The sequence below is a fragment of the Mastacembelus armatus genome, chromosome 4 (genome assembly GCF_900324485.2).
Source record: "Mastacembelus armatus chromosome 4, fMasArm1.2, whole genome shotgun sequence".
NCBI classification, from domain to species: Eukaryota; Metazoa; Chordata; class Actinopteri; order Synbranchiformes; family Mastacembelidae; genus Mastacembelus; species Mastacembelus armatus.
In genome coordinates this window covers 6,626,584-6,637,689 of record NC_046636.1, presented here as the reverse complement: position 1 = coordinate 6,637,689, position 11,106 = coordinate 6,626,584, and the positions used below count along the sequence as shown (strand labels likewise).

The window sequence follows — 11,106 nt, the reverse complement described above, 5'->3', positions numbered from 1 at the left end:
CATTAAAGAACAGTACACAAATGGAAATCTGTTCTGATGTCGTTCATATTGAAGACTAGACAGTACAATTGTATCAGGCACCACACAAAACTGATTCACACAGCCTTGACACATCAAACAAAACAGGACCTTGAACCAGCTTATCTCAAACTGACATATAAATAAAGTCATGTTAAATAAATAAAACATGCTTAGTATAGTCAGTGATGAATAGATGCACTATTTTTTTATGCCATTAGAACGTAAACACCCATGTATGTATGAATGCAGACATTTTTACTTCAATATCTACTTGAAAGCTGGATTGTGTGCATGGATTCAGAGGTCTGGACCCTGGATACAACTTGTTTGCATGCAAACTTTGACAAAGATCAACTTTTAAAACTGAAATGTTTAAGAGAATTAATGTAAAGAATAGATGAGAGTGCTTCTAGTGTTCAGTTACCATTGATTTGTGCTGACTGATTATGAGCTGAGATACTGACATCTGTGTACCTCTCCATGTCTGCTTCCCTTTCTTTCTTTCTTTCTTTCTTGCCCTCTCTCTGCTTCTTTGTCTTCATCTTGTGCTCTCTTTCCATTCAGTTCAAAGACATTTGGCTTTAATCAACAAGCAGATTTGGACAGACATGCTTCTGTTATGTGAATGTGCACATATGCTTGTGTGTGCGAGTGTGTTGAGGAGGGTCCTTAGTCCACTAATGGTGTATTCAGAAACCTGAGCAGGGCGTTTTATAAAAATATGAAAATTTTCTTTCAGCCATTTAGATAATGGACAACTACTGGTGTGTAAACGTGAGTGTGAGAGTGGAAAGAGAGTTCATATGTGTGCTTGCATGTGTGCAAGAATTGATTTTACACTTCGTGATTTAAGGACTGCCTAAGTCCCCTGAGGTCACGCACACACACACACACACAGACAACCTTTAAACACTGTGACTGATACCTACACGGTGGTTTCATTGCTCACTGCTTATTCAGAAAGTGAATAACTAATGTGGTAATAGTGGCAATGCAGTCATCAGGTTATACTGTAGTCTATAGACCAGTGGCTCCTGATCCTAAGGGTCCTAACATAAATTTGTGGGATCACCAGATATTTCTGTTACAGCGAATTGTATTTATTTTTTCTGACTCCCTCCAAATGTTTGCAGTTTTTCTTCTGAAATACTAAATACTACCATCCCATTCTAATCTATAACTGGTTTGAACTGCTGAAAAACATCATATTCACACTAAGACCCCAATGTTTATTATATAATACTAAGTAAATATTAGTAGCTGATATCTTTAAAGATACGTGATTAAATCATCAGTGTATAAATTAGTCAACATTTCCTTAGAAACCTTTTAAACAACCCATTTATTGTTTTAGGAGTTTTTCAAGCTAAAATCTGTAAAAAAAATACTGCTGTAAAGTAGTTAGTTTTTTATTTAGTTTACTTCATACTTACTGGGTCTGCATTCTTTAGCCTGGTTGTGGTTTTGCTTTGTTTAATAGTTTATATTTTATTTATTTTAATCTTTCAAACAAATCACATAATGAGAATGATTTATAGTTCTGGCCCTAAAAATCATAGTTTTCTGGGTTAACCAGCCAAAAAATATTGTACTTACCAACAGCATTGACCTTTCTATATGAGTACAGATTGAAAAGCCTGCTTTCCACTAAAGGGCCAAGAACAGTCCTGCCAGTGCTACTAAATATTTATACAACTCAATTTCCTCTAAAATCAAAAACTAGGTGATTTCTTTCTAGGCCTACACATTGTTGCCAGCAGACATGACATCTCTTCTAAATTACAGTTTCATTTAAACAAAGGGGCCTCCAACCCTGTCTCCTAAACCTGGCCCTGGTTGTAGTAAGTCCCATTTGACTGCAGTTGTCAAAAAAGAGAGAGAGACACCTGGACAAATTCATCATGTGGGAAAGAATTCCCATTAATGCACTTACTCTTATTAGTCTGTTATATTTTTTCCCAGTTGCAGAAATAAAGGGAGGTTTGTTTAGTAAAGTAATTCTGTGAGTTAACAGGCCTCAGACAAAAGCGTGCCTGTTGATTTTTTTTTTTTTTTCCTTTAATTGTATACATCCTTGCATATTTCATTTGTGAAGTAGATGCTGCATGGTGACTTGAACTGATTTTGATCCGGTTAATTGTGTTCAGCCAATCAGAAACCAGGGATAGTGGCCGGAATAGTTGGAAAACCAGTAGGGCAGTAGATCTCGAGAACCAGGACTGGTGACCCCTGGTGAAACGACATCATGTCTCTCTTTGACATATCAACAGTCTAACTGCTTTTACTTTTGACAAGTCAGACAGTGGAGTGGATGGTTGTCATGTTCAGGACAGAAGGAGAATCATGCTGGGGTTGATGATGATGATGATGATGATGATTGCCAATGGCATAAGCAGCAATAATAGAGAAAATCAATGTCAAATTGAGGAAGGTGAAGAAAGTGATGAAGATGATGATCTGTAGACCATTTGGTGGGACTTTCCAAAAATGCAGAGGTGATGAGGATGACTACGAGCAGGGCCACAGAGATGAAGAGCACTCAACCTCCACTGCACCGGTGGTGGGAGTGTCCGCGAGGAGGGTAGAGCCGCTCCACTCCCTGCTCGCGCTGCTACGCGCGCGTAGGATGGTTTCATTCTGAACTTAAAGGGTCGCGAGAGCAGGACTCTGACGAATCGGACACGAGGAAGAAAGTCATTTCTTTCGTCTAGTTTTGTTTTCTCCCGGTGCTATGCCAGTCCGTCCGGCCGGTTTGGTGCTCCTGTGCGCGGTGTTGGCGGTGACTCGCGCCCGCAGGAGTTCACCGGAGCAGGAGGATGTTCAGGAGAAAATCAACAGCGCCAGATGCACGTCCAGGTGCCTCACTCTGCACATGACCCAGCTAACCGCCGCCTTCAGACACCTCCAGGTACCTACACCTATTTTATTTATCATCCAAGACCACTGACCGACACGTATAACCTGCAGTTACCATGCCAACGAGTGTGTACAAAATAAACTAAATACTTGTCCAACCCCATTCATAAGTACATTAGTTTAATAGGACACTTACTGTAATATGACATTTATTTGATCATTTATGTAACATTTAAAGTCGTGTAAACGTAACTCTGCCAATATAACTACAATTAGGAGGCTCATTTTAATTTTTAATTTATCCTAAACTCCTGCTTTACAATATGCATTAGTTTTTGTTTTTTTTGTATTTTATAGACTAACTGCAGTTGCTTTAGTTGTATTAGGTACACCAAGCTCCAATAAATTCTTAAAGTATGATATATTTGTAAGACAAAGCACATTGTGAGCCACTATACCAGCCACATTCCTGTATGTGAAGAAAAGACAATTGTGATTTTGATTCTGATGTGGTTCACGGTCATTGTTGAACTGTATACTGACAGGGGGTTTTTATTATTTTGTTCACCCCATTTGCAGCAGTGAAGCTCAACTGAATAACAGAACCCACCTCTTTGTAGCGACAGTTCAACAGCAGCACAAACTACAGCCCCGCGATTGACCATACACTTAATCCAGCGCCTCTCTAAAACAGTATAAATAAAAAGTGAGCATTAAAGCTTTCATGAAGGGAGAATTTATTGCAGGACTACATTAGTTTTAGCTAGGTGTACCAGCCGCTAACTGAGTTTACAGCATTCTTCATCTCTATAATCTAGGTCTGTATAGTTCACTGGGACCTTTGATTAAAAGTATTTTATTATATTAGGTAATATAAATGCTTGAGATTCGGAGCAGACTTCAGCAACTTGAATCAGTCAGCTGCAGCTGGTCGTCAAATAGGTCAATGATTGATGTCTAAATGAACTGTTTAAATATGATCACATTTAATGACATCTCAGTGACTTTACAAACTTATGCACAAATGGCTGAATCTGCTCTCAATGTAATTGCATGCATGATTATTGAGATCAAAGTTTAATATGACATTATTAAGTTCTTTGTTCTAATTGGCAAAAATATCGCACCACATGCACTTTCACCTTCACCATTCATAGTTTTGTCACTTGTCAAGAATGGTGTTGTTTGCTGAAGAAATATAGTAGTAGCCATTTTAAATGTGTATTTTTCAGTCAAAACTTTAATTTACTTCACCGTTTTTCCTTTTAATAATATGTTTTTTACATCAACAATAGCCACTTAATTCTACAGTAACATTTAGATCACTTAGAAGATGCTATGCAGATTGCGAAAGTGTGGTAGGGCTCCTATTGCCTAAATTATTAGAGTAAATAACCCAGACTCAAACAGTGTGTTGTTTGTGGTTTTCATCAGTTCATTTTGGACAAATGTTTAGATGTAGGTCCGAGTGAGGTTGCTTTGTCAATATCCACAGAAGCAAAGGTGGTTGACAAAATTGCTCACCTTACTGAAATTGCTGGTCCATGCACTGTAGCCTTTGTAGTCAGGAATGCGAGATTAACAGGGACATTAGGACGTTACCAAGTTGGAAAAGCCACTTATCGTTAACAGCTTCAACATGTGTGTGCTGTGTAGTGGGTGGGAAAGTCATTAACCGCAGAGTTCAGCCCCAATGGTTCTGAGGTGTGTAGAACAAAGTGTGTGTATGTATATAAATGTGTGTGTGTGTGGAAGGGGGGGGGGGGGGGGGGTGTGTTGTGTATGTTCTTGTATAAAATGAAGGTTTGGTCTGGTCCTCGTCCATCCAGAATAGACCCCCTGCCACCTGTGCTTTCGGTAATGAGGGTGGCCCCTGGATGACTCCCTAGCACTGTGATGGGTGTGTGTGGTGGGGTTTCTGGAATGGAGGTGTGAGAAAGGGAACATTTGCTTTAAACTTTATGAAGTGAAGTGCAGTAGTCAGATGTTGGGCATCAAACAGCAGCAATGGAAATACATCCAACTAACTGGGAGGTTGCAAAGAGGCCAGGCATTATTTTCTACTTGGACTTCATTTTTAGAAATGAACAAAAACTTGCATTTAGTTCTGGTATGACTCTTTAATTTGTTATGTTTTGTTATACTTTATTTTATATTTTGGCATATTTTGACATTAGCCTACAGTGTCTATATCAATTGAGAATTTTCTGACTCTTAACTGTAACTTTTATCTGCAAACAGATAAACTTTTAGAAAAAAAAACTCTTAGTATCCGGACACAGAAAAAATTTTATACCCATTTTATAAGGTGTACTGCACTGAAAATTGTCCCCCTATGAACAGAACAAGATGTGACAATGTCACCGTGGGCTTTAGAAAGCCGCAACGTGATTCTCTTACTAACTTGATTTCTGATATTCATAGACAATTTTATAGACAAAAATAAATGATGACTAATAAATAATGAAAATAATTATTAGTTGCAGCCCTAACTGAAATATTAAGAAGTCAGCACCAACTTAGTTATTGATTGGAAGGTCAGTAACAAACAGGAAAAAGATGGCATGGATGTGTGACTCAGAAACTCATTTTAGGATATAAAGTAGGTACAGAAAACTTTGTGTTGCCCCACAGTAAAAAGAGCCTCTAAACTTTGAGCAAACAAGGAAACAAGTTTCCTTTCAGCCACATCCTGGAGAACAGCATCACTCCCTGAACCTATAATAGGACAGTGTAGGAAGCACACAGAGTGATTGATGGGCGGGAGAAACTGCATGTTAGAACATTCATTCATTTAAAGAACATGACGTTTGAAACAAAAAGCCCCATCTGATAACAGCCCCAGTAAATATAATATCAGTGATGGCAAGAACTTTACTCATCCTCCACTGTTACCACACTCAGACACAAACACACACATTGCTTCCTCTGGCTTCATGTGGGTGAACCCTGTGTTTTTGGCTCTGTCCCTTTGTGTGTGTGTGTGGCTAGTGTGTAGCCACTAGAATGTGAGTCACCAGTTTTCTATTTACACCTCTGTTTCTGCTGCGTGTCTGGGTTTTCCACTACTTTCCCTTCTATGGTGTAATAGTGTAATTATAGCCGTTGTGTGTGTGTGTGTGTGTGTGTGTGTGTGCATGCACATGAGCATATATATGTTGGTATGTTGTCATATTCCTAAATTCCTACTTGGTGTAAACTTCTAAAAATAAGGAAAAACCTCCAGCCTCCATTTCTGCATCTTTTTGCACATAAGTAGAAAATCAGATTAGACTGTGTCTCTTAAATACTCACAGGTTGTGGTGCTGATGAGCGGATGGTTAGTGGCTTGAGCCAGGGCTGAGGGCCAATGCAAGGCTGAATGAGCTGCCTGTGCATTCATGTTTACGTGTGTGTGCATGCATGCATGTGTGTGTTCCAGCTGCTCTGCGGTAGGTAATTTTAATCAGCTCAGAGGTCGGTCAGCCAAACAGTCACGCTCTGAAAAAGACCAGAGACAACAGTCAGGTCAGGTTGCACGGAGACAGACAGCGAAATAAAGACAGGTAGGCAGTCGTGGTCAAGCACAAAGACGGGTAGGGAAATGAAAAGAAGGGTCAGCAGGCAGGCGGACACACAGACAGGTGTGACAGACTTGAATGAGGACAGACAACCTGACAAACTGATACACAAGCTAAAAAGTAGACTGATATGCAGGCAGACAGGTAAGCAGAGAGGGGTGGGTGATAGCAGGAGACAAAGGTTTGCTTTGCTTACCTCAGAGATAAAGCCTCTACCTCTTCTTGGAGCTTTGTGACTGCCTTGTCATTTGATCGGTAGAACCCAGGATAGATGGTGAAAAAGTTGTGATGGACTTGGACTGACTCTCAAATATTACAAGGCCATAAATCACAACTGAAATGGCAAAGCAGCATGGCTTTGAACTCTCAGCTGCAGAAAGAGTCAGACAAGTCTCTTTCACGACAGAACTGTAACAGATGATTCTTTCTGAGACCTGAACAATTATAGCCATTCTTCATCTGCTGAATCATAATTGAACTTAAAGAAGTTTGACATTTTGGGATATATGCTTGCAGTATTTGTTTTCTTGCCAAGACTTAGATGAAGAGATTATTGTCGCTCTCATGTCTGTAAGTATAAAACTACAACCTGAAGAATAGATTTGCATGAATACTGAAAACAGAGGTAAATGGCTGGGCCTCATTCTGTCCAAAGGTGAAACAATCTGCAAACAGCAACTCAAAAGTTCACTAATTAACAGATTATATCTTATTTGTTCAATTTGTAATAAACTAACTAACTAAATTGCAGTTGTCTTCTGTTCTGTTTCATGGTTGGGACGAGTAACCTCTGCTGGTTTTAATTGGCTGAATATTTTAGGCATTTACTGATACTGACATTGCAGCTAAGACAGATGCTGATGTAAAAGTCATATGAGGCAAGGTTCAGGACCATGTAAAAACCAGGACCATGTTGTTGTGACGTTTGTTGTTTACAGGATATGGGTACCACAAACACACATGTGCATGGAAACACACATACACGCACATGTCGACTAATTAGGGACTTTTGTCGGGAATGTTTAGACCTTCACATGGGCATTTTCGGAAGAACTTTAAAATCTGTTGAGTGGAAGTTAGTCATGATGCAGTCATACACACACAACACATACACACTATAGCTATGCTTGCTTTTAATCATATGGGTGTGATTAGTAGAGTTAATGTGTCGTATTAAATAGACTTTCTACTGCGCCTCGCCACAAACACTGACCACAGCACACACACATAACACACACACACACGCACACACTGTTCTAGTCGCTCTCTCTCACACACTCACTTTTTATCGCTGCATCTGGCAGAAGTGTGATTTATATCTCTCTCTCTCTCTCTTTCAAACACTGAAGGGTGTGTGCAGCTGTGTGCGTGCATGTTGACCATGCACGTTTCTGTGTGTGTGTGTGTCTTTGTACCTATACGATATGTGTGTGTTTGTGTCACTTTGTCTTTCCTGCTGTTGTATCCAGTAATATATCAGTTTTTTTCTTTAACAGTAACCACTGTGGACTCGGCATGTGGAAGTCCTTTAGTGCAAGTATTTCTTACTTCATGGGTCACTTCTGTTTCTGACGAGTCTCTCATGTCTCACTCAGGCTGAGACAAATTTCTCTCTTCGATCCCAAGCTTAAAAAAAAATTTTAAGACCCTCCATTTTTATATGAAATCCAGCCATGAAGAAATCCATCGTTAAAAATGAAATGGTATTTTTTTACATTTATTTTAAGTCATACATCATAAGCTGGGTTATACTTATTCTCCTGATATTTTTGTGCATGGGATCTTGGAAACATCACTATTTTTTCTCATTAAATATGCACAAGCTGAATGATTTGTATGTTTTTGCATGGGGTTTAGATAAAGTTTTATAATTAAGTGCATCACATACAAATTTCTCATCAGCCAGTGTTCAGCCACTGTATAAATGCATTTCTAAATGTTAAAACATTCTTCTTCTCTGAATGAAAATACACCATTTAAAGTTTGCATTAACAAAATTGCCCACAAGACAAAATTTCAGCCAAACGAACAGCAATCACCAGAATTTATTGCGTCCTGTTTCACAACTACTATCCACCATTCCTTGCCAGTCTCCTCGCTGCTCCTATTAACTGCTATTTATTTTCATCTTTCACCTTCTTTTGTCCATCTCCCTCTGCTCTTTTCAACTTCCTCTCTCCCCCTCTCCCATTTCCCCTTGGTCTCCCACATCCAACTTCTTTTCTCTTCATCCAGTCACCTTCTTCCAGGCCTCCCCTTCTTTCCCTGACGTTTTCAACATGTGCAGCTGTTTTGCCATAGACAGACTCTCACACACTGGGACCCTAAGAAACTCCATTTCGACCACTGTTAAATAGCCATACGGCACACAGACCCATCTAAACCGACTTGATTTGCTCTGACAGCAAATATGTCCCATGAAATTGACTTGGGATGAGTGTGTGTGTGTGTGTGTACATCCATGCAATGTGTGTATTGCAGAAGGGGCTGAAAAGGAATGACAGAAAGTGGGGCATGTTATAGTGATGAAGACAGAAAAGAAAGTGAGCGCGAAAAAGATTAAGTGAGGATGAAGATGTGAGGTCAGCAGGGGGGAAAGCAGCTGTCACCTCTATGAAAATCTGGAGATGTTTAACTTGCCTCCATACTGTTCTTAGTTCTTTGACTGGAGCATCTACAGTCCTCTCTTGTCATTCTAACAAGATTTGGCAGCATTGTGAAAAGACAAAGAGACAGTTGGACAGTGCTATGACAGATAGTGTGACTCAAGGAAGCTGATCTGGATGAGTAGCAGTGGGAGAGCACAGAGGGAATACAACACTGTGCTTCTGCACAGATCCTCTTCCAGCTCCTCTGTGTCTGTTTTTTATCCTACAAGAGAGGCAGAAGGGTGGCTGGCTGATTAAACCATCCTTTGCATGCAGACCAAATGTCCAGGCCACCCTGATTGAGCATCAGGACATAGCAGAGCAATATTGCCAAAATCAAAAATCACAATATTTTGCCTGGATAGCCTAGATACTGGACAGTGGAAACATGATGATGCTTTGGGGAGTTCGAGAAATCATTTGGACTGCAATGCAGACTAGATTATGGATAATGTGGATATGATTGCGATTCTGACCCATTTGGTGTCCTATCACTCAACTAGCACAGTGTAATGAATTCAGACAATAGTATCACTTACCTATAATGTGTCCTTTAAAACAACAAAAGATACTATTAAAGCACAAATGTAACTAAACTTCAATCTAATACCATAAAGCTCAGGTACATTCATCTGGCAACTTTGAAAAGACATTCTGGGAAATGTGTGGACCTTGTAACAGAAGCCGAAGTAAAAAACCAGTAAATTATGTAACCACCTTTTCAAAATATCTCCAGGAATTCACTGATACTGAAAGATCTGAGGGTGGATTTTGCATCACGTTATGTAGAACTAATGCAAATTAAAGTTATACTGTAAAATGTTTGAACTAGTAGCACTATTTGGCAATGTATTGACAAGTAGGTTACCATTCTGTCTATCTCTTGCACGAGCGCACATACACACACACACGCAATGGAAAAATGCATTCAACACAGGTTAGAGCTTAATGATACACATAATTGTTTTTGGTGAGCAGCAGTCAATATAATCAAAAACTTTGTTTACAAAAAAACTCCACAATATTCCTTTATTGTATGATGATTTTACAATATACAGAGAATCACGTAACAGTAAACCCCTTTTTCTATCTCACATGAAATATATGAATGTGATAGAATACCTGCAAAAAATTTCTCTTTGAATAAAGTACTTAGCAGATAGAGAATATGGAAGTCAACCTGCATGGTGAAACCTGTTTTGGACCACAGATTAGTAAATATTATTCAGATGAGTTGTCAAAGAGAATCAGTGGAAGCAGAGTGTGATTGCCCCTTAGCGATATCCCTAAATAAAGAGAACACTGCTCTATTTGTGTGTCTACTGTAAGACCTGAGTCCATGGCAGCTGGGTTATTTATCATACAATCAGTATCACCTGGGTAGCAAACAGGAGGAAAAGGTGGGAGGAAGAGGAAGATGTTTCTCTCCCTCTCCTGTGATGCCATGACACCCATTCCTCTCGGTTTCTCCTCTTAGCTCTTCTCTTCATCCACCCTTCCCAACAGACTTGTTACTTGTCTATTCATTAGGGATTTAACCTGGTTTAGCTATAGCCTCAGTACTATTTCCTTTGCACTAGCAGAGATTACTGTTTAACCATGGGTATCCAACCAATTAATGCTCATGCAGTCTTAAAGGCATACTAACATAGACAAGAAACGCCCTTATATTTCTACCAAGATTATGTCCAACAACCATTTCTCTGATTTGGTCACTCCTCTGAAAACTAACCAAACTCTTTATTGCTGCTTGACAGCTGAGGCAATAGTAAGCAGCTGTAGCAGTGGACATGTATGGGGCGAGAATATGAGAGGAATGAGACAAATAGAATTTGTGGGGAACTTGGAGTGCTGACCATTTTCACACATACTGTATTCTCAATGGCTAATTTGTGCAGAAAGCAGGCATGACTGATGACTGATGGTTTGTCGGTTTTGGGATGTAGAAGTAGCCCTCCCAGTTCTACAGTTAGAGTGGAGCTTTTAACTGTACTGTCCGACCAGCACTTTTTAAAAATTAT

The 11,106-nt window shown here is 39.5% G+C and overlaps 1 protein-coding gene across 2 annotated transcripts in view; it reads left to right on the top strand.

The window, feature by feature from the left end:
- The first annotated feature begins 2,680 nt into the window (after positions 1-2,680).
- Positions 2,681-11,106, top strand: part of anos1b (anosmin 1b) — a 34,664-nt gene continuing 26,238 nt past the window's right edge. For both annotated transcript variants that reach the window (XM_026323219.1, XM_026323220.1), the window contains exon 1: positions 2,681-2,929. In XM_026323219.1, coding sequence (XP_026179004.1) covers positions 2,753-2,929 — 177 coding nt within the window. In that variant the 5' untranslated portion in view covers positions 2,681-2,752. The remainder of the gene's footprint in view (positions 2,930-11,106) is intronic.